Genomic DNA, 24,405 nt, shown 5'->3' on the forward strand with positions numbered 1-24,405 from the left:
GTTACTTTTCGAAACAAGTGCTGAAAAGTTCAACTTTTCAGCACCCATTTGAGTGCTGAAAAGTAGAACTTTTCAGCATTTATTTTGAAAAGTGTGGCTATTCGATTCTGTTATTTTTGGTACAGAAAAGTAGGCTATTTCGTCGTTCAAGAATGACAGGAAAAGTGAGTAGTTTCACGACGGAATTGCAAAATAGTAGTTTATGCAATAAGTTGCAAAAAGAGGATTTTTTCAGCACGAGTCGTACATTTATCCAACGAGGTTCACCGAGTTGGATAAATAAGAGTGCTGAAAAATCAAGTTTTGCAACGAGTTCCATACAACATTTTTTGCAATTCCAAAAAACACACACTGAGTGAAATTTTATGTCAAATTTTCATGTATTTTGTCGATAAATCGTTTAAATCAAAAAATGTTGAAAAGTGTTACTTTTCGAAACAAGAGCTGAAAAGTTCAACTTTTCAGCACCCATTTGAGTGCTGAAAAGTAGAACTTTTCAGCATTTATTTTGAAAAGTGTTGCCATTCGATTCTGTTATTTTTGGTACAGAAAAGTAGGCTATTTCGTCGTTCAAGAATGATAACTTTTTGCAATTCCGTCGTGAAACTACTTACTTTTTCTGTCATTCTTGAACGACGAAATAGCCTACTTTTCTTTACGAATCACAACAGAATCGAATAGCAACTCGGTGAACCTCATTGGATAAATGTACGACTCGTGCTGAAAAAATCCTCTTTTTGCAACAATATCACTCGGTTTAAGCCGATTCGATTTTTTGGGTTGTAAAATGACAGCCCAATTCATAGAGAAAAAAAGTCTAATTTTGGAACGTTCAAAATTTGATATATTGAATAATACACCTTTTTTGAGTAATATTACATAAAACATATGTAAAAATGTGAACCTGATGAAAATTCACCAAAATCTGATGCAATATTATACATTTTTTGACGCAAAATCTGCCATCATTCCCTGATGAGTATTTCCATCTTTTTTCTGTGTGTTTTCTGTGTGCATGAATAGGCATTCAATAGACCTATCCGACGAGTATTTAAGTTTGATGATATGGCAAACCTGTAGTGCGCGAAGGAACCGACTACCTACAGATCTCAAAAACTCCAAAAATACATTTGACACATTCTCCAGCGACAAAAACGTCACGTGTTGGCTGATAGGTCGAATATTTTAAATATTTAGTCGTTTTTTTCAATGGTCCAGTCATCAACCGACGGTGGATAAACAATGACAAATATTTATCATTACTAGAACATGAGTTATCAATCTGTGAGAAACCAATAAGGGTCGACATTTCGCTATTTCTCACTCCGTTGCAAATGTGTTTTCCATAGTCACTACTTGGGAAAATGCAATTTCCAACCAGAATCTGTGATAACATTTAAGTTTTGGAATGGTTTTGATATCTTACGAGACATAGTGCAAATAAAAATTTCGTGACGCTGGAATGTTATTATGCTATTGTGCTTAGTATTGTGCATGTATGAAGCTTAAACAAAACGAAATACTAATGACTAATCATCACTTGTATTGTTTTATTCTTTTTTATAAAATTGAGGAAGCTTTGTATAATTATGTGGCTAAGCATTTTGATTTACATTTGCTAAGAGCTTTAGACATATTTCCAACTTTATATTTTTGCGGCAATTTTTTTGTGTGTTTATTTCTATGGTAAGAAATCAGTTTTGAGTTGTAACAAATTTTGTGAACCCTGGTGTGGCTAAACTATGACACAAATGACAGTTTTCCAATTCAAACCAGCAAACCAGTAGGTGGTTATGTTACCGACATGACCAGTAAAGCAAAGAACATAACACATAACAGCTCGAATAACCAAGACACCGGGTAGCTCCCTTAATACAAGCTGTAATTTAATCTCACAAAACATAGTTTGAGCAGTTATTTTAGGATCAAGAATATTTATCTTATTTTTTTGCAAATTTTTTAAACTATTAAATCTGTACAATTTGCTACACAAGTAATGCAAATGGGCTGTTAAATTACTTATTATTCTAATAAAATTTTGATTTTTTTACTCGCTTTTTTGCTAGACTTGCTTCTAGTGTTGGCATATCAACACTTTGACGATAAATTACAGCTCATAAAAAAGCGTTTTTAACTGAAACTTAATGATAAATAGCTCAATAGGAAGTGAGCAAGTTAATTTCTAACAAATGTTTTACAAAATTTGTTGCTAAATAGTGCAAATCAGCTAAATGAACGGAGTCATATCATTTGAAAACCGCTCATTAAACCCATTTTTTTTTTAATTTGTGTGTGGCGAACATTTGTTTTAGGCTTTAGGAGGGGGTCAGAGCAAGTGTGACATTGCATGTTATAACTTATACTAAAAGCGTGACAAAGGGAGAGGGGGGGTAAATTTTGGCTGATTTTAGCGTGACGTATTTTATGGATGAAGCCTTCTGGATTCGCAGTTTTCGACAGTTAAAAGTAAAAATTCAAAGAATCAAATTTTCAAGGCCAAGTCATTCAGAAGCTTGGGCTTTTCCACAAAATATTTCCGGAGATATATTCATTTGAGTGTTTTATGTCTTATTGTTTCAGTTTTTCCATTTAATTTTTGGTTTATACAGAATCATATCGATGCCTCTGGGCTCTCTTGTATTAAACTTGCTGGGTTAATCTGGTTAGCATAACAGAGCACAGAGGCATCAATATACTGAACATCACATTCGAAGTCCCGGTACATTCTCGCTCGAAAGATCATCAAGTCGTCAAGTCAAAGCTTAAACTCCAGCGCACTTAATCTTGCGCGATTTACACTGCACGCGAAGACGAATCTTCTGCCTTATTGTAATATAACAGCAAGATGCACTTTCGATAGCATTGAAACCCTCTTTACATGATTCCTTCTGTAAAATCTGTTTTCCTACACCTGATTCACTATTTTGCAATTGCTTCCAATTTTCCACTATGTACGCCAAACAGATTCTAGGTTTCGTTCGTTCGTTCGCTTCTTCAATTAGTCGCAGCGAAGCGCCACCACCACAACAACTGTACGTAAATGTGAAATCGATATCTTTTTTCTGCTCTCTTCGTGTGTCGCACACAACTTGCTGCTTTTTTTCGCAAGCCCGCAATTGCCGGTTTTCCGAATCGACCCCCGACACTGACAGCTTTTTTTTGTTATTATTTTGACTATTCGTCAAACTGTGTGTGCGCTGGCTGGTGTTTAAACATGAAACTGTTTTCTATCAAAGCAAATCACTTCCTCCGAGCGTTGATGCGAATATTTCGTAATCGGACAACACCACCGGAATCCGTCGTAGGTTCTTCTCCCCCTTAGCATATTGTACACCACGATTTCGATTGCCAGAATCGAATTGAAAACCGTGTTTCCGTCTTCGCAGAGACACACACACACAAATACACAAACAAACACACAGCGACTTTGCTTTCTCACTATCCCAAGGAGGAGCCAAGAACCTCGCTCCTCTAATAACGTAAACCGTCCACTTCAGTTGAAATTTATGATATTTTTTTTTTTGCTCTGCTATTTCGAATCACTTTACGGAATTTTTCCTTTTCCCTCACACTGGCTCTGGCCAGACGAACACAGCTCCAAGCAGGTCGTACTTTTTCCGCTGCAGCACATCTTCCATTTTGCGTTTATTGAATTCAATTAAGTACCGGCGATGGATCGGATTGGAACCGGTCACAGAACCACCGCCCCGCCGAGGCACTTCCGGAAAACGACTAGCACACACCACACCGGAGTTTCTTGAGAGGAGGTTTTCCTGCACACTGCTGGTGGCCCCACAAGCGGAGTGAGAGTTACTGGAGCGCGCTACCAGAGCTACCAACACCAGGCCAACCAAAGTGCCTCAGTCGTCGTCGTCATCGACTCCCGTCTCCTCGTCGTCACGTTCCGATTCCATCCAGCCGTTGTTGTTCAGCGCTAGGGTGGCTTTAGGGGGACAGTATAGCTTTTGAACATTTTTTTAAAGCTTACAATGCTCAACCCTACCTTTAACATTTTACAAAAATAGTAAATATTTCAAATTTTGTTGTCAGATCTTTGATCTTTTTGGCTTTATCGAATATGACTTTCTAAAATCGAGTAAGGAAACTTAGTAAGAAACTAAAACAGATGGTGCCATCAAAGGGTATTGAGTATAGAAGGGAATACAACTTCTATCTGGTGCCATATTTAAATGTCCGCGTGATTTAGAAAAAAAATCGCAGAATATGTTATAGTTATTCGTTTCTGTGCATGGCCATTTTAAATATTTCAATCAAATAATTGAAATTTATCTTTTAGTTCAGAGTATTTTTTTTAAATTTGGCTAATTTTAAATGTACCTAGGACCTGAATTCGAGAAGAAAAAGTCTGTTCAAAATAAAGTGGACTTCTCGATGTACATTTTTCATTCTATAATTTGATAACTCCCGCTCATGACGATCCCTTCAATATCGACAACGAGAGAGTCAGTATCAGAATTATTATTGTCGATTCTTATTTACGGATATGTTTTGCCTTTCTTAATAAAGAAAGGTATAGGTTTGACTTCAAGGCTGGACATCATTTTCATCTTCGTAAATATGACGATTCAGCATGCATTTTAATCGGAAAATCCGCCAAAAAATCACACTGCATCGATTTTTGACGCTCTATCGATTCACCTTCACAGAACTCGTCTATCTCCAACCCTCGAATTTTGAGAAAATAAATTTCGTGGAGTTCCAGTGATGTCCGTGTGTGGTAAAATTTGGTGTCGCGAAATCCTCGGCTCCCCTATTTTCGATTTTGATTGTTCCAATTGCATTTGAAAGCTGGTGTGCTGAACCCGGAATATTTTAAGGTCGAATTTAGAAACATCCATCTGTTTCCGGATGTGGCAAGACTTTTAAACGAATTACACAGTATCAAATGAAAATATGGTATTTTTTCATTTACAAATCATTTATTCTTCTCAAAATTGCATTTTCGAGCTCTACAACCTCCCGAATTTTCATCGAGATTCATAATTTGGTTCTGGAGTTAGAGCCATTAGATTAACCTACGAAAACGAAGTTGACTTTATAGCTGTCGGCCACCATTGCTAGTACCAAACACTAGTGTCTTCCTTTTTATCTACAAGGACTTCGCTGCCCTGGGCTCCTAAGTGTATGAAAGTATGGCATGGAGCGACGGCGCCGAATACTCATATTTACACAAAGAATTTTAGAGCGCCCGCCGCGGGATTCAAACCAGTGACATCTGGATTGTGAGTCCAGTGCGCAGTCCGATTGATTTACACGGGTGGGACAAAATTGTTTAACCTACCATAAGAAAAAAAAATCCTAAAAAAAAGGTAACTGTTGACCTTCGCCAACATTTTTCGTTTCTAATTTTATCCGAAATTTCTTCCTACATTCATAGTTCAGACCATGAGTGAGCATCTGAAACAAATTTGACATCTATCGGCAACCCCGATCAATTTTTAGAACGATTTACTTTTTGCCTTTCTTCCTAAAGAATGGTATAGGCTTTACTTTATGGCTGGACGACATTTTCATCTTCGTAAATAAGACGATACAGCATGAATATTAATCGGAAAAATCGCCAAAAATCACACTGCATTGATTTTCGACGCTTCGTCGGCAAGTCGACAAGTTGTCAAGTTGAGTTTCGAATATTGGCGCGAGAATTCTAATCGTAAGTAGTAGCTTGTCTACCGAGTACCGATATTTCCTTCAACATGTAGGATATCGTAGCTTTTCGGTTTCTTTTGCCAGGTCCGTTTTTGCATAAAAAAAACCTGAAAACGGGATTTTTTTCGAAAAGAAAGTTTGGGCATTAGAAGGTTGAATGCTACTATTCTACGTATTGTTTGTAGAAGCAATAGTAAATATAAATTTTCTTTTTTTTTTTTTTTTGCTCTATACGTACACAAATCCATAATTGGCAGTCATGAAAGAATGACACCATCTACGACCTTAAAATGCTTAGACCTTCTCAAACAAAAGTATGCTTATCGAACGCCGACGTGAACTTCAAGTACCAGTAATGCAAAAAATTATACCGAAAAAAGCGCTTCCTAACATGGAATAGAACTTCAAGTACCTAGAATGTTTAAAATCTTAATCTTCTACTGAAATTGAACTTCCCAAACACGTATCACACACATAGTACTTAAAATGCTTACAATTTTGCACGATTTTATCTTCATTTACAAAACTCATCATTCAATTTCTAGTAACTATTGACTAAACCAACATGAACAACGTTATTCACCGCCATTCATTTCACGGCATAGCTACTTTGACATTTTACTTCACCAAAATTTAATCCACTTTTCACCTCGCGGTCCACCCTAGTAAACACAACACGGCACACAGACAACCAAGCACGACTCCTCAGCCAAAATAATAAATGAAGAGCAGAAGCAGCAGCAGAACCAACATCAAAACTGAAGAGAAGAAGAGGGCTGGACGGACAAACGGGCGACGACGGAGGCGGCGGCGGGTGGGTGGCTGGCCAAGCACACCAACAGGGGGAAGTGTGGTGGTGGCGGAGTGGGGTGCAGCAAAAAAACTCTTTTTTCCCCGTCGAGTCGCGGTGAGCCGATTTTTTCGTGACAATTTTCACCCCCAAAACGCACACGAAACCGACGAATTTTATCGAAATCACACGCACGGACCACTAAACTTACGCCACAACTTGAAATTACACACTTTTAAGCACAATTTTGCACAGAATAATCCAATTTTGGGCAGACGACGAGGTGAAATTTACCATCCACACTCTGGCTCTGCTCTAAAACTCGCTTCTTCTTTCTTCTTCTTTTTTCACGCGTCTCTGTGTGCGTGTGATGCGGGACAGTTCTGTACACGCTCGTTGCGAGTAACGCATTTCTGAGTTATTTTTACTCGAAATTTGTCGAAACCAGACTTACTCAGGAATGAGTTTCTAGATTTTTTTAAATGGTCTGCTAAAATTTTTTAATACATTAGCTTATATATAGGACCTTTAAAAAAACTCTAGGTTTTTATTTTTAAAGGAGAATGGGCAAATTTGTATGGGAGCTGGTCCAAGGATGTACACGAACGGGACCAACTTTGTTCGAAAGATCTCGGCGAGACATGAAAAAAAGTCTTCTGGACCAACTCTCTAAACCCCGGGGTTCAAAAGTTACATGCTGTTGAAGTTTGAGCATTTTTGGTTAAAATGTACAAAAAATCGATTTTTTGCTATTTCTAAAATCATTTATAAAATCTCTGTTTCATTATGGATTTCGATTTTCTTGACTTCATTCGACGCGTATCAGCAAAAACTATGAGTTCTGATATGTCTTAGCATGATTGAAACATGATTTCTCTTGTTTTTATCCGTTTGAACCATTTGTGCAAGAGGCATCCCATAGAAACAAGTCGAAACTTCAAGGTTTTGAAACCGGATCCGACCCAGACTGCTTCAGTGAGTATGGAAGGCTTCAGTGCAATGTTGTAACAACTTATTGGGATGGTCTGAGTCATCCGAGAACACCTTGGAGTTAAGACCGGTGAGTCTACCGCCGTAACAAGCAAGATGTCGGCGGTTTTTGACCACGGATCAAACCCGCATGGCTTCAGTGAGTATGGTAGACTACTATGCTGATGTGTTGGAGTGTCCTGGGTTCTCCTAGGACTCCCTGGAGTTAAGATCTGTGGGTCTACTACCGTAACAATCCAAATGTCGACCGGTTTTGACAACGGAACATACCCGCATAGCTTCAGTGAGTGCGGTAGACTACTTTGCTAATGTGTTAGGATGTCTTGGGTCATCCAAGGACTCCCTGGAGTTATGATCTGTGGAGCTACAGCTGTAACAAGCAAGAGGTCGTCGGTTTTTTGACCCCGGAACATACACGCATAGCTTCAGACAGTTTGGTAGACTGCTTTGTTAATGTCTTGGGATGTCTTTGGTCATCCTAGGACTCCCTGGAGTTTAGATATTTGGGTCACTGTAACAAGAAAAAGGTTGATGATTTTTAACCGCGCATCATAACCGCAAAGATTCAGTGAGTATGGCAGACTGTATTGCTGTTATTCCTTTGTGGACCATCATTCAGTAAGGTACTCCTGGATTTTAGCTCCTGAAAAGTGCTTAAAAAGTGCAAAAATGCCTCACGGCAAGAAAAAGAGGCGGTCCTCACCAGCAGGATCGGCAGATTTGAAGAAGCTAAAGAATGCCGAAGCGCTACCTGCAAAGCCAGGCAGTTTGAGCAAGGACGCTCAAAATCCGTCTGGAAACCAGTTCGCTACCCTCCCTGTGGACGTGAGCGAGAAGGAAGAATTTGAACGACGGGAAAAGTTGCCACCCATTTTTGTGAAAACATCGTCATCGGATTCGGTGCGAAAGTGGCTGACCGGATTTATCAAATCTGGTGCTTTACGAGCTTCCATTCGCTTGTGTGCTGATGGACTCAAAATTCTGCTACCTACCAGAAAGGATTACAACTACGTTCGGGATTTCCTGAACAACACAAAGATTGAATACTACAGCCATGACGATCCAGGTAAACGCCCCATGAAACAGGTCCTCCGAGGCCTGTACGACATGGATGTGAGTGTGCTGAAAGAAGAGCTCAAAACTCTTAAGTTGAACGTGATCGAAGTCTTCAAGATGACGAGACACAACAAGGACATCAAGTATCGTGATCAATTGTACCTGGTTCATCTCGAGAAAGGATCGACAACGCCGTCTGAGCTGAAAGCAGTTCGGGCAATTTTCAACATCATCGTGACTTGGGAACGTTATCGTCCAGTGCACCGTGACGTGACGCAATGTTCGAACTGCTTGCAGTTTGGACATGGTGGAAGGAACTGTTTCATCAAGAGTCGTTGTGCAACCTGCGGAGGTGAGCACAAAACACAAGCTTGCGAAACAATCAACGAGAACATCGAAGCGAAATGCTTCAATTGCGGCGGCGACCATTCTACCAAGAATCGAAGCTGCCCAAAACGTGCTGAGTTTGTAAAAATTCGGCAGCAAGCGACGACGAGGCACCAACCAAATCGTCGCAAAACACCACCAACTTTCACGGACGTGGATTTTCCTGCTTTGGCGTCACCTGGAGCGGGATCTGTTCGAGTGGTTCCAAATCTGCAGCCATTGCCGTTGAATCAGCGGCAAAGAGTTGCAGAGCATACAACACCTCCAGGCTTCAGTCAGCAACCGAGGGAAAACCAACCAACATCAACGGGTAAAGGCAGTAGTGACCTGTTTTCACCACAAGAACTTCTGAACATTTTCATCGAGATGACAACAACTTTGCGTGGGTGCAAAACTCGCCAGGAACAAGTAAGAACTCTTGGAGCATTCATCTTAAAATACAGTTCGTAGTGTACTCGTTCTAGTGATTTTGAATATTTCAATGGATTTATTTTTTTAGTTTTAGGTTAGGATTAGCTGTTAAAGTGATTTTTTTCCCAAATGTATTCAATTCAATGCAATAATGTAAAACAATTTCAAGCAAATAAATAAATGTGATCAGTTAATAATAAAACGAAAAATACAACAAAGATGAAGAGCATTAGGCCATACCACTTATCATGTAAAAGAAATGTAATTATTATAAGAATGTTCAATAAAGCCATATTTAATTTCAAAAAAATTAATATTGCTGTTATATTGGGATGTTCTGGACCATTCCAGGGAGTCCTTGTAACAGCCGTAGACCTACAGATCATAACTCCAGGAAGTCCTTGGATGACCCAGGACATCCTAACACATTAGCAAAGTAGTCTACCACACTCACTGAAGCTATGCGGGTATGTTCCGTTGTCAAAACCGGTCGACATTTTGCTTGTTACGGTAGTAGACCCACAGATCTTAACTCCAGGGAGTCTTAGGAGAACCCAGGACACTCCAACAAATCAGCATAGTAGTCTACCATACTCACTGAAGCCATGCGGGTATGATCCGTGGTCAAAACCGCCGACATCTTGCTTGTTACGGCGGTAGACTCACCGGTCTTAACTCCAAGGAGTTCTCGGATGACTCAGACCATCCCAATAAGTTGTTACAACATTGCACTGAAGCCTTCCATACTCACTGAAGCAGTCTGGGTCGGATCCGGTTTCAAAACCTTGAAGTTTCGACTTGTTTCTATGGGATGCCTCTTGCACAAATGGTTCAAACGGATAAAAACAAGAGAAATCATGTTTCAATCATGCTAAGACATATCAGAACTCATAGTTTTTGCTGATACGCGTCGAATGAAGTCAAGAAAATCGAAATCCATAATGAAAGTAAGATTTTATAAATAATTTTAGAAATAGCAAAAATTCGATTTTTTGTACATTTTAACCAAAAATGCTCAAACTTCAACAGCATGTAACTTTTGAACCCCGGGGTTTAGAGAGTTAGTCCAGAAGACTTTTTTTCATGTCTCGCCGAGATCTTTCGAAAAAAGTTGGTCCCGTTCGTGTACATTCTTGGACCAAATTTGCCCATTCTCCTTTATGCACGCTAACCTGCAGAAAGCTGGCCTTGTCCTTTTCGGGCACTCGACCTCGTCCCGTACACGCACCACCCTCCTCCGAAGGCGTTCTACTGCTGCTCACCAGACTCACCAGCCCCAACTAACCCACCAAAGTATTTGTTTACATCTGGAACTTGGGCGTATACGGTTACACGAGAACGTCAAAATGAAAGAAATTATACAGTCGTATTAAAAGTTAAGACATTTAATTCAGTTAGTAGGAGATTTCGAAAAACTTTACACTCAACCCCCGGTGGTTGGTCACTTTTTCGTTTGACACTTTTTTAGTTTGTACCCCGTTGGTTAGTCAAAGTCAAACTAAAAAGTGACGAACTGTCACTTTTTACACGGCACTCACGAACACTATCAAAACAAAAGTTTGGTAGTGTGTGTGAACTCCGTGTAAAAGGGGTGTCAAACTAAAAAGTGACCCCGTTCGTTTGACAACAGTTGGTGTCAAACCATCGGGGTTTGAGTGTACCAGTAAAAGTTTTCATTTTTGAACAAGAAAAAAACTTTCCCTCAAACTAATCTTAGCAACTTTTTAAATCAACAATAAGTTACTTTTGTCATTACGGTAATATTGCCCGTATTCCCGAAAAAGACACGCGGCATACCAGCCTCGAAACGACGCGCCGCACTTTCGGCAAATGCGCGCTGTCAAATCCCATACTGCGCGTTTTGTTTTTGTTTATCTTCTTCTTCGAATCGCTTGCCATTGCTGCCAGGTATGTTTTTTATTGCTCGAAAAGTGCAGAAAATCGCTGGCAGCAATGTTTATGGCACATTATGAAATGCCGCGCGGCGTGTACCTTTGAAAGAAACGGACAATATTTTTTTTGTGTGTGAAGCAAAGCTGCGGAGTCGGGTCATGTTTCAAACGACTCCGACTCCGGCTTTCTGAGATTAGCCGACTCCGACTCCGACTCCGACTCAAACTCCGGCCTACAAACTCTAGCCGACTCCAACTCCGACTCCGACTCCAGCTTTCAACAAATGGTTAGCTCCGACTCCGACTCCACTTATTATGGAAATATTGATAAATATAATTATTTAAATACATTCTAAATGTAATGGGGTAATTCCACGCCACGACCCTCTTTGATTTGCGTGCAGCTTTGTCCTAAGGGGTAACTTTTGTCCCTAATCACGAATCCGAGGTTCGTTTTTTGATATCTCGTGACGGAGGGGTGGTACGACCCCTTCCATTTTTGAACATGCGAAAAAAGAGGTGTTTTTCAATAATTTGCAGCCTGAAACGGTGATGAGATAGAAATTTGGTGTCAAAGGGACTTTTATGTAAAATTAGACGCCCGATTTGATGGCGTACTCAGAAATCCGAAAAAAACGTATTTTTCATCGAAGAAAACACTAATTTTTTTTTTAAATTCTCCCATTTTCCGTTACTCGACTGTAAAAAAAATTGGAACATGTCATTTTATGGGAAATTTAATGTACTTTTCAAATCTACATTGTCCCAGAAGGGTCATTTTTCATTTAGAACAAAATTTTTCATTTTTAAATTTTGTGTTTTTCTAACTTTGCAGGGTTATTTTTTAGAGTGTAACAATGTTCTACAAAATTGTAGAGCAGACAATTACAAAAGTTTTGATGCATAGACATAAGGGGTTTGCTTATAAACATCACGAGTTATCGCGATTTTACGAAACAAAGTTTTGAAAAAGTTACTTTTGCGTTTCTTTTTGTTTCGTCTATGTTTATATGGGTAATTGAATCGCTTTGCGCAAAATGAGGACTAAACCAACCAGTCCCAAACTTGGGGAGTTGTTTAGGGCCCCAAAAGGAACTAAAAAAGTGCTGTGCTGGAAAATCGATTTTGATATTACACCCTAATGTGTTATGTGGACTGTTAGTTACAGTGTATTTTGACTTCTGAAACAAAACCCCGTAAAAAATCCGACAATTCGCATAACTTAGTCGGGTCTAGTCGGGTGGTTTCGACCGACTCGTTGGCCAACGAACCGGCTGACTGGGCAACAGACTTCTGTGTAAACTTTATATAAGCGTCTGGTGGAAAATCATTGTTGAAATCGGTCGACGGTATCGGTTATAAAAAAACAACCGATTTTTTTCCAATTTAGTCTGTAAGCAAAATAAAATCTGACTCAACCCGATTAGTTCGGTCTATCTGAAGGGCGACTAAAAATCACACTCCTGACGCATCCCAACTGAATCGGCAAACTGGTTGGTTGTTTTAGATAACCCGATTTCGTTGAGTGTGTCGCCAGGTCCAGCCCTTCCTTTTCAACAGCTTGGAGATGCTGACGTCGAAAACAAGCAAAATATTGTAATAGGGCTGAGGCCGAAGTGTAAACAAAGAGTCTATCCTGCTCACGTCAGTTGATGTTTAGAATAGAAACGAGCAGGATAGACTCTTTGCTTACACTTCGGCGATACGGCAAGCTTTGCAAGATCCGGGGGTTTCGAACGGACCAGCTTTAGCTTGGTATAACTTTTGGGCGTTGATTCTACACATTGACCGGTTTACTTTTTTTGTGAAGCCAAAACAAACCCCGCATGAAAATTACAATTGTCATACGTCACACTGAAGTGCACAGATTCATATTTTTATTAAAATTCTCGTACATACGGATTTACATATATTTACCGTAGTCGCTCCGTAGCGCATACGAATTTACCACATGCAGAAAAATGTTTTGTAGAATCAGCCTGTACGAGGTTTAAATCAACAATTTTTTTGTTGAATATAATTAATTGAAACAAACCTTGATTTTCTCAATTCCACAAAAGTCTTTTGTTGTTTCGAAAAAGCTGCTTTGACGAGGGGTGGTTCACTTCTGCCTTGGTCGAGCGTTGACATTCCTTTTTAAAAAAAATTCGGCGTTCGCTCCTCTTTATTTCACCTTATCCAACCCTATCTGACCTTTTTTGCTTTAACGCGCCTTAGACTGGTTGCAACGCGGCTCTACTTTGTTCTAGCTGTTTCATTTTTCAAATAGAACTGAAACAGACCACGCGCAACGCGGAGTTGCAGTTTTATTTTTCGAGCAGTATTTTGAAACCGGAATAAAACTGCTCGACGAGTTTGTTTCAAACGTGAGACGGTTTGGAACTGGAATAGAACTCAGTTTCAAAAAAATCAGATATATAAAGATATCCACGTATTCTTACACACACACTATGATGCTGTGTTGATAATCATACGCACACAATTAAAAGCATTTTTTTGAAACAACATTTAGATCAGCGCGTTGCGAGCACCGTGTTCTAGTTTCATTTGCGCCAGTTCTAAAAATTTAAAACTGCTCGCAATTTGAAACAATTATAAAACTTCGCGTTGCAACCAGTCTTAGCTCGCCTTTTCTGTTGCCTTTTCTTGCGTTCGCACCTCAGACTGCTCGAAGAGGAATCATGGTCAATTCTAGGTGATCACGCTTGATTTTTACTGTCGGCAACTGGGCGAAAGAAGATGACCGTCCATGAAAATCGTGCAAAATGGTCGCCACTAGAAAGGACATCGAAAAGGCCGCGACCCTTCACCAGAACCGCGTCACGCTGACCTTGCGCAATGTCCGCAGCCTGGAGAAGGTGTGCGCTGACCTGCGGTGATGGTTCCAAAAAGATCGCTACCAGATGCGCCTGCACAAGCGTATCATCGATCTGCACTCGCCGTCCGAGATCGTCAAGCAGATAACCTCGATCAACATCAAGCCAAGTGTAGAGGTCAAGGTCACCATCGCCGATCCTTAAGCTGGATAGTTCCACCACAATCCGGAATGTGAAGCAGATTTCCGGCGATGGCCGGCGGTAGAGAGCGTAAAAGGTCCAACGCGGATATTTGAGGCCTTTGCTGCTCCGGCTGGGCGTTTGCAAACACCAACACGCAAATAAACTTTTTGTATTAAAAACTTTCACAAAACAAAACACAAAATGAATTCCTTCAGTGAAACCCACAAAGTACAAATCGCTCAAAAGGCCGGTCACATCTTCAGATTAGATTACTTCATCGGCATTGCTATTCAACTTCCCCATGTGAGTCCACCACGTGCATAGAAAGAAAAGTGTTGCATGTCGATGATTTTATATTGCATGACTTTATTTTCTAATTTTTCTGAATAAAAACGTGCAGAAAAGTGTAAGAGGTTTTTCCATACAATTATTAGTATTATTAGTATCGTTTTTTTTTGTAAACCCTATTAAATCCTATTAAAATATCGCCGTGTCGAGTTCGTTGATGTACTTTTTGAAACTGATGTCATATGCGGATCTGAGTTGAGTTGAGTCGTTCAGTGCAGATCAGGTTCCCGTACTCTGCGCCTTGTAGTTAATGAACCTTTTCGAATATTTACTCAGCTCCAACCTTTTTTTTCGTTCAGCTGCTTTCTTGGCTCAAACTGCCAGACAATACTGGCACACGTTATGCACGTTCTTCAACGGCTCCGCTTCAACCTGGACTAAAATATGTATCCTGGTGGCAATCTGTGATGCTCTCCTAGTCTGGCGGTCATCAAATCATCGAAGGTCGACGACCGCAATCCAAATTCTACGCAGGTACCTGCATCTCAGCACCCTGAAGGTTCTTGTGCTTTCGTGCAAGCTGAAGGTGCCGCGGTGGTAACAGGCCACGCAACCAGAATTCTACCGGAAGTCCGCCGTAGAGAGAGGACGGCCCTCCTGAACACGGTCGAGTTGCGGAAACGCGGGCTGCTGCTGGGACGCGCACAAAAAACTGCCAGGAGGACGACTCTTCGGAACGCGGGCCACTGCTGGGAGGATGACCTTCCGGAACGCAGACGAGTTGCCGAAACACGGGCTGGCTAGAAAGCACAAAACCACTGCCGGGAGAACGAGCTGGAAACGGTTGAAAAAAACAGATACCAAAATAAACATCGTTTGGCGGAGGAGCACCGGGGCGCTTGAACCTACGGCATATCCGGTCGACATGATTGGAAGAATGTGGGCAGCGATGGAGATCGGAGCATTAGCTGTTGGACTTGGAGAAGAGGTTTGTCCTGGAGTCGGTGTGTAGGTCGGCGCTCCGTTGGTTTTTATTGGACGATATCGAGGCACTGGTCGAGATCGACGTGGTCGGAGGTCCGTGCGGTTGGCTTAGCGTGGGATATCCCGAACCTGGATTTTTTTGCTGGGTTTGCTCCGCATCGACCGCGAACCCTTTTCGCCACCACCCGCGGCGGACGCTTCGTCTGTAGGATCGTCGTGTTTGTCGCGTTTGTCATCGGATCGTCCGCGCCTCCTTCGGCGGCCTTGCATGCCCAGTTGACTACTTGGCCTGCTCCTCGTTCAGATACAGGCCGGAGGCGGTCACCTCGACGGTGCCCTTACCGATCCGGACCACGTACAATACTTCGTTGATGGTTTCGTTCCGCTTGACCTCGTCGACGAAACCGACCTCGTAGGTGTCGCCTCCGGTGAACGCGTGTACGGCGTGGCCGACGATCGGGAGCGTGTCCTTGTCGCCGATCACGATGACGTCCTTGGAGAGGGCCTTCGAGGCACCGTCCTCGAACAGCATCATGAACTTGTTGTCTCCCTTGTGACCTTGCCTGCATTGTACTTTGGGTCGGACCACCGCGCCATACAGCACAACCAATCGTCCTGGTTCACTTGCGGTTCCGGCTCGGCAGGTACGGGTGTGTCCGGTTTCTGCTTCTTGGCGCTCTTCGAGGAGGCTTGCTTCGACTTCGGACTCGGTGCGGGGTCGCTTCATTCCTCGACCACATTTCGGTGGTTGTTTTGGGCGTCTTTGCGTTGGAACTGCTTTGGTCCAGTTCCGCGTCCGATAGCTCATCATCCTTGCTGAGCGCCCGCTTGATCTTGGTGAATTCCTCGATCATCAACTTGGCCCCTCGGACGGTGTGCTTAACCTTGAATAGTGGTGCCTTCGACTGGCTGGAGATTGTCCCCGAACTGTCCGTTGCGCTTGAGTGTGAATCGGCGGCCGGTCTCGCCGAAGGCAGCTGGAACGGGCCAAGACTTCCCACGCTACCATTGGAGGATTGCTTTGACGAGTCAATTCCTGTTAGATATTGGGTGGACTCGGCCAAACCGGGCGCTGCCAGCTTGTTCTCGATCACCTTCTCCACCGACAAGAACTGCAACTCCGTTCCGTCGAACCATACGCTGACCTCGTACAGCGCATCCTCGGAAGTCAGTGCCTGGGTGAGGTCAAGCTTGTTGGCGGCGGTGGTTGTCGTTGTGGTCGAGGCTGCAGTGGTCGTCACATTTGCTGGCGTCTGCACGGCAGATTTATCGTCTAGCTCGGATCCTGACGTGGAGGAGATTCCGTTGAATTTGGGCGTTGCTGGCGTACAGGTTGGTCTCCTCTGCGAGAGAATAATATTCATTAAATAACACTTCCCTGCAATCCAATCTCCCACCCGGTGCAACAAACCTGTACACGAATCGACCTCCGACGATTTCAGACTGCTTTCTTCTTTCACCGACGAGGCAACAGATTCCTTGCTTGTTTCGGGAGCATCCTTCTTGAGCTCCGGCTCCTTCGCTGCAACAGCCGGCCGTTGAATTGTCCGCCACGATGGCGCCGTGCTCCTTCTCGTCCTCCTGGTGGCTGTTGTCTACCGAGGGTCGCGTAATCTTGCTCACGCTCTCCGAGCTGATTTCGAACTGCTTCTGGATCGGCCGCGTTTGGTGTGCTGCTTCCGTTCGAGATCAAATCCAACCGCTGCTTTAACCGGTCGGTCATTCTGTCCGAGCTGGGCAGCGAACACTCGATGCTGTCGTCCAGCACCTTGGACTCATCGGCGGCCGGCGCCGGCGGCACTTCCTCAGCGTCCGTATACAGAAACACGCCAAAATCACCGAGTTTCTTGTTGCTTTTTATTTTGACAATCAAACTGCTAGAAAAAAAATCAAAACAAAACACCGAGTTGCCAAACTTGGGGGAAAAACTGCTCGATCTGTTTTGGCAGGGTTGCAAGATCGATTTCTTGTAGCTTTTCGTTCGAGCAGAAACAAGCCGCCCTACGAGCGCTAACGCGCGTTAGCTTGCCTTTTCATGCCTTCTCGTGGCGTTGTGAAAAAATCGTCGCCTTGTGAAGCGTTCTCAAATTTCGAGCTACTTTTTGTGCGTTTTGTTGTTCTAACGCGAAGTGAGCTACCCCTCGTGCTTTGACGTTTAGCGTTGATTCAACAAAAATAATGATTTTCAAATCAACAAAATGTTTTGTTGATTCTAATATGCCTTCTTTTTCTGCGTGCATGCATGTGCATGTGCCCAACTCCTCGGTGTGTCGTCAGATGACGAACTGTCTTTTTTTTATGGGGACTTAACACTTTTCGTGCTGCTGCATGGGTTTCATGTCTCATCAGTTTAGACGAGTGGTTTGTGTCTTTGCTGAACACAGTCTGAATTCTACGATTGTTTGGGTCGATGTCATTTAACGTATAAATATTGCTTTGTTTTCAAAATTTGTTGTAGTTTCCATCAACAGCTCTTCAATAGTTTCAAAAGTTTTATGTAAGATACCAAATTATCGGGAACAAAATGAGTGCAGAGGAAGTGGAATATCAGCTGCAGCATTTCAGTTTTTGCGCCGAAGATATGATTGTTGAAAGTAAGCATCCCTCAAACATCCAATAACCCGGACAAAATCTTAAAATATCCTTCCCCGCAGATCGAGAAATGGTCAAACATCTCATTCAGCTTTCCCTGCTGGAATTTACCGACGAGTACGTAAAGTGCCACAAAATCGCGGACGAACCGGCGATGGCGCTGCGGGCTCAGTGCTACGTAACGGCCAACACAATGTTCTCCGAGTGCACGGCAAAGCTGGACCAGTTGGACAAACTGTTCCGCACGACGCTGCACATTCCGGCCAACGTGCTGCTACCGTCCGATTTGCTGCACAAGAAAAAGTACACCGCCGAACAGGTGACGGCCCTCGAGGACAAAGTGGCCGAGTTGGACAAGCAGTTTCGCCGGGATGGAATCTTTCTGGCGATGCTGCAGGACGAAATCGAGGTGCACGACCGGCTGGCGGATTGCATTGGCAGCGAGCTAAAACTGATGGAGTTGGCCGAACAATACCGGCGGGAAGATATTGTTCCGGAAGAGGACGTTGCGCTGGTTGACGACCTGGCGGAGGTGATGCAGGATGTGCTGCGGTCGTAGGGCCACTTTTTAGAATATGTTTTGTGGATCAAAAATGGAATTCAACTTACTGTCTTATTATTAACTGTCTTTTATGAATAAATTTACTTTTTTTAAAAGCATTTGTTTAGAATATCTTTAGATGAGAAACATTTTTAGAATCTCAAATCAACGGAAAATTATTGAAAATACACTGCATTGCTTTTCTATAATTCGCAATTTTCAGTGTAAGAACGGGCCTTGACCGATCTTATGCACCAGGTTCCCGACGAACACGCTCTGCCCTTACACCTACATCTCACCCTGCTCTGAGTCAGCTTGAGCGCTTTGAGTTTTCGTGCCAGGCATGCACACCTTCTTTTCCGGTTACGCATTTTAACTCGGCCGGGGGTGGTACATTACGTAGGGTTTGATGTAAGTATAAGCGCCTAACCATTTATAGTGTGCCTATCATCTTTCATTAAAGCAAAAACTGTTTTATTTTTAGTTTGAATTCAAAAATTAGTTGTTATTTTACTGTGTATTGTTTCTCCTGAAATCTTTCCTTGTGTTGAGTCGTGTTTATATCACAGACAAACAGACGGGACACTTGAGTGCCGAACCATCGTCCTCCAAAAACGGTTATTTCAAATACAATTTTGTTTCGGCATCCACTCACCCGGCGCTGATGGCGCTACTGTCGTGACAGCTCGCCCGTCTATTCTCAGTGTGTGTGAAGCGTGTTTTGTTTTCAAATTGAGCGTGAGCACGTGCGAAGCAGCAAATGAGAGCATAAATATTTATGGAATTCTGGAATTCTAACCGTGAATCACAATCCAGGCTTTCCAAGACAAAATTGGGGCAGTCTTGGCCATAGCCTCTTGCCCCACTATTAACCCGGTAGGCCTGCTCAACTGCCTGTCGATGTCGAGGTTGCTGCTGCGACGCCGGTTACTACGGAGGAAGCCGGAGGCATCTCCTTCGGAGCAACCTGCTTACCCTTCGTGGACTGCTGCTCAGATTGCTGCTGCTGGTCGTCCTTATGGCCTTTTGGCGATGTTGCGCCACTCAATCTTTTTCCAGTTCAGTTTCTGTGGTTCTGTTTCGAAATAAATTTTGCGGCAGCATTTTATGGAATCTTTGCCACTTTTTGCTTTTGATGTTTGACGCAACTTAACTACGCCGTGGACACGTTCCCCGTGGAAATTTCCAAAACGCCCATCGTGGGGATCAATTCCGGTAGGTTTGAATTGGATTTATCTATTTCGGCGGCCACTACTGGTGTTTTCGTATCTTGTTGATGATGGTGTCAGGTGTAATGAGTAGAGATTTCAGTGGAGGCGAAATCTTCGACAGAACTTGATAGCAACTGGGATGACCAGTGATTTGGTCTCTGTCGTTGCGGTTGTGGTGCGTCGTTGCTGATGCAGCCGCATGATTTGGCTCATGAGGTTCTACTAATGGAAACGGAACCGACCCACCGTCATCTTCGTCCTTCGCTGTTGATTTTTATTATTTTCATCGAGTAGCAACAACAACATTATTTCGATCAGCTGTTGATGTTTACAATCGTTTAGGCTTGATTGTCTCACGCATACACTGACGTGGCACATGGCAGTAATGGGTTTGTATTGGTTTGTTTGGGCTGCGCTTCGGCATCAGCTCACCAGACAGCGCTGGCGTCGCCGTGATTTGGTGATTTGATGAAGGACGATGGATTTCAAAAATAATTTGTATGGAGAGTCACGTCTGTTTGTCTGTGTTTATATGTTGCTATTTATTTTCTCGCGGTGTTTTGTTACAATTTTTGGTCCTAAGCATTTTATAAAAGTTTTTCAAAAGTACAATTGTAATATTTGTGTTAAATTGAGTAAGGGCTGGAATTTCCAAAACAGTGTCCACGTGGTTTGTGGATGGTCCCTAACAAACAAGCTTAGATTGTGTTAAGTGCAATTTATAGGGCAGATGAAAAATTATTCAAACAGATAAATAAAGATAAACAAAATTTACATCGCTGCCTAGAGAGCCTATATGGAGAGGCGAAATGTCACTCTCAGGGTTCCAATCGAACTGTCAAATCGGGGTTCCAATCGAGCAACAAAGTCATGTAAGAACAAGGTCGGAATCAATTTAAAATCATTTTGGCAAAAAAACGAGACTTATTACAATCAAAAGTATTGTAAAACTGTTGTTGATAATAATCTGATAGTTTTTGTTATGTTTGTGCTTGTTCGGTACAAGAAAAGTGCCAAAACTACAAGTTTTTCAACCTTAAATTTGAATGACTTTGAGTGTTTAAAATTTCTCCCAGAACATTTCATTTCCCTATGTAGGTCCCTATCGCTGCCAAATTAAGGGAAAGCAGACAGTTTGTACAGTCATCCCACATATTCGGAACACCCACAAATTCGGAACACTTTTATGATAATTTGTCAATAGCATGCCAATAGTAGCTTTTCTGTCGACCTTACTATTTTTAGAACCTTCATTTGGACATTATCTTGCTATTTCACTAGTAAAATCGAAATCAAATGGAGGATAGTAAACAGAAGCCGTTTTAGAAAATCAGTGAAACAAAATAAACAGAAGATAGCTGTTAGCTGAAATGGAAAGAATAGAAACCCCGTTGTGCGATGTTTCAGGTACATCCACAGCAGTTGACTCAACATACTGCGGATCAAAACAATACCGTCTGCAATCACAAATTACTTCCCTTTCCCACATTGACGCGCCCCTTTCTTTTAGCCGTCTCGACTCTGACCCGCGGTGGTCAAAGGTTTACGAGTCGTTTCCACAGGCCACCAGCTAGGTTACACCTTGTCATCATGATGACTAAACCAAGCCAACGTGGAGGTAAGAAAATAGGACACTTGCAAGGAACCAGAGCCATGCTGTTTTGTCCAAACAGCACTACGGATGTAGTTGGGCTCTTTCCGGGATGTTCCTCGCCTAGGTGTGTCAACCGACGAGTATCATCAGTATCATGCACCCTTGGCCTGCTATTTCAATTCATGTAGAAATTAATACAATTTTAAAATTACAAGCAATTTTCCCGGAATCCTAGATTTAAGTTTGGATGCCATTCTATTACTCGAATGTTTAGGTTCGAGTAGAAATCTTGACATGAAGACCACCAAGACCTATGGTTTTCAAGGGCATCTTCTCGTTTTCAGTTTAATTTTTTTATCAAATAATTTATAAAAGTCCGATGTGAAATAACTTATAAAATCACACGATAAAAAAAAACCTTTTCATCCAAATTTTGAAAAAGAGCGAAAGAGCCGTTCAAAAGAGCGGCTCTTTTTAATGAGCGAACGAAAATGAGCGGCTCCTAAAAAAGAGCGATTTTGCCCACCTCTACTTGCAAGGAACCAGAGCTATATTGTCTTGATCAAGAATGATCTAACAGGACTACGGACGTAGTCAGTGACGCTCCTTCCTGGATGTTCCTCGCCTGAGCGTCAACTGAAGAGGTATCATCAGCATCATTCGCACTTGGCCTGCGCATTGCTTTTCTATAATGTTGAGGAATTGTTTTTGTTGGTTCTGAAATTTCTGACTAGTTCTAGTCTAGATCACAAGTAATCACAATATTTTTTCAAAAGGTTGACATAATTTTCGACAAAATTGTCTAAGATACATTGAAGATTTGAGTTATTTTTTATGGTCCTAAAGCTATTGTGTTTCATATGTTTATATAGTTGTTGAAATACAGCGAATAAATGAAAAAAGAAAAAAGGGAATTAAAGTTTTTTAGATCTAACTAAAACAACATTTTATTTTCTAGTACCAATATCTAAGAAACTAATGGTTCTATGATCAATGTTAAAACATTTTGAAAATTATACATTTTTAATAAGGTTATGCAATGACCTTTGCTCAAGATTAAAGATCTGACAACCATATCAAAAGTTATAAGCACTTAAGTGTTATTCATAAACTTTTGTTGAGGCCGGATCTCAAATATACATTGTCCGGATCCGTCATGCGCCCCTTCGCTGGATGAGTAATCAAAAGACCGTTCTAATGAGCCTGACAAATTGAAATTAAGTCAAGCTTATCAAAAGTGATAAAAAATAGGCAGAAAGTTGAAAGAAAAGATGTTGCTATATAAAATATTCATATGAGAAAGGCACAACCACCAAAATTTAATGTTGAATGAAACGCTGTGATATTTTAAAATAAAACACCCGCTTTTTAGAAAATCGTTCTATTATAAAATTGCCTACAACAGCTCTCAGTCGAACCAATAAACACGTGATAACTTTGCTGTCTGTGGTCATACGTTTAGAACCAAAACGGGTAACACAAAATCGGTTGCGGCGGTGATTTCTCTCGGACAATTTTGATTGCGCATTTTGGTGGCCTAAAATGCACATCACTTCGAGGTAGCTGGTCTCGCGTGCCTTTTAATTGTAGACAAAAAAAAAACAAATCTTTTGATTGTGATTGCACCTACACCTTTCAAAAACGGAACAGAGTTGAAACTTTTAAACCTTGATGTACAAACGACGAATAATAAAAATGTAAACAAACAAGCTAACAAATTACCGTCTACAAATTCGGGGCCACAAAGTTGAGGAAGTTCATGAAAATCTCAAAGCCAATGAAGCACGCCGCGTTCGCCGGGAACGCCCGCAGCATGACCGGCGTAACGCCCTTATAGAGTGCCAGCGGTCCTTCGTTTTTCATCAGCTCCCGGAACACGTCGCGGATGCCGTTCTTGTAGGTTCCCTCGGGGGCCGTCTGGAGCCGCGACTTGAGCACATCGGCGGGCATTCCGATGGCCCAGTTGGCAATGCCGGCCATTCCTCCGGCGAAAATCGTTCCCATCAGGCCAACGGCGGCGTCCTGCTTTTCGTCGGCCTTCGGGGCCATCGCCTTCTTCACGTACTCGTACGTCAGGAAGTACATTCCCGAGGCCGGCACATCCCGAAGCAACGTGGCAAAGGCCCCTTGTAGATGCTACGGATTCCTCCTTCCGCGTACAACTGCTTCGCACAGTCCACCATTCCGTTGTACTTCTGCGGACCCGTGCCACCCTGCTGGATCTGCAGCAGACACTTGATCCGCTCACCCGGGGCCATGACCGTAGTCGTGAATATTCCGGAAAACGCTCCAGCCGCAAACAGCTGCGTGTTGGTCAGTTCCTCGTCCGGACTGCTCTGCTGCAATCGTTTTCCCACCCCGAATCCGAAGAAACTCATCGCGAAAATCGGCGCCACGCCCGTCATTGGAGCCGACATGCCCTTGTACAACCCCCGGAATCCTTCGCGTGCAATAGTCTGCTTGGCACAGTCCAACGTTCCTCGGTACTGTGGCGCCTGGCCCGGTGCCGGAAGAGGCATTGTCTGCAGCCGAACCTTGATTGTGTCCAACGGGTGGCCGGCCAACACGGTACAAATTCCTCCGAACCCGCCGGAGAGAAAGTACTTGACGGGGCTAACGTTTTCAGACATTTTGAACGACGACTTGTTGATCGAAAACTTTGAATGTTATATCACCGTAGAGCAGCGCGTTTCTTCGATTATTCCGGGGACCGGATTTTCTATCTACTACTCTGCTATAGATAATACTGAACACTGAATAGAGGCAGCAGACGATAAGCGCCGTGCAGTGCAGGAACGACGACGACGACGACGGGAATCTCAGCGGGGAAAGTCCAAAGTACAGAGAGCTGATTAATCCTTTTCCTTTTGATTTGGTTCCTTGAAAAGCAACTTCAAAACATTTGACTTGTCATCGCGCACTCTTCTGTTTTGATCTTCTTCGTTTTCTTTGGCGGTGACGTGCCGAAAATCAAGGCATTCAAAAAACAAGGTTGGTGAC

General features: G+C 42.5%; 3 protein-coding genes and 1 pseudogene across 5 annotated transcripts in view; 2 read left to right on the plus strand and 2 right to left on the minus strand.

Annotated features, from left to right (window-relative positions):
• The window catches only part of LOC6033474 (triple functional domain protein), a 142,378-nt gene extending 135,575 nt beyond the window's left edge, over positions 1-6,803 (minus strand). Inside the window, exon 1 of one of the 3 annotated variants that reach the window (XM_038265374.1) lies at positions 6,672-6,803. The gene's annotated coding sequence lies outside the window, so the exon portion shown is untranslated. Of the gene's footprint in view, positions 1-6,659 lie in introns of all 3 variants that reach the window. The other 2 variants (XM_038265375.1, XM_038265376.1) reach the window with 2 other exon arrangements.
• A 7,133-nt stretch (positions 6,804-13,936) lies between these two features.
• Positions 13,937-14,577, plus strand: LOC119770412 (annotated as a pseudogene).
• Positions 14,578-17,888: 3,311 nt separating this feature from the next.
• On the plus strand, positions 17,889-18,719 carry LOC6033478. The gene is made up of 2 exons (XM_001843869.2): positions 17,889-18,061; positions 18,122-18,719. Exons 1-2 carry the CDS (start codon positions 17,992-17,994, stop codon positions 18,616-18,618), a joined length of 567 nt encoding a protein of 188 aa, XP_001843921.2. The 5' UTR covers positions 17,889-17,991; the 3' UTR covers positions 18,619-18,719.
• Positions 18,720-22,770: 4,051 nt separating this feature from the next.
• LOC6054167 (congested-like trachea protein) lies at positions 22,771-24,342 on the minus strand. The gene is given in 2 exon segments (XM_001870093.2): positions 22,771-23,525; positions 23,528-24,342. Coding segments are annotated over 2 exon segments (903 nt in total). The 5' UTR covers positions 24,036-24,342; the 3' UTR covers positions 22,771-23,130.
• Between the last annotated feature and the right edge of the window lie 63 nt (positions 24,343-24,405).

Source organism: Culex quinquefasciatus, chromosome 3 (genome assembly GCF_015732765.1).
Source record: "Culex quinquefasciatus strain JHB chromosome 3, VPISU_Cqui_1.0_pri_paternal, whole genome shotgun sequence".
In the NCBI taxonomy this organism is placed as follows: Eukaryota; Metazoa; Arthropoda; class Insecta; order Diptera; family Culicidae; genus Culex; species Culex quinquefasciatus.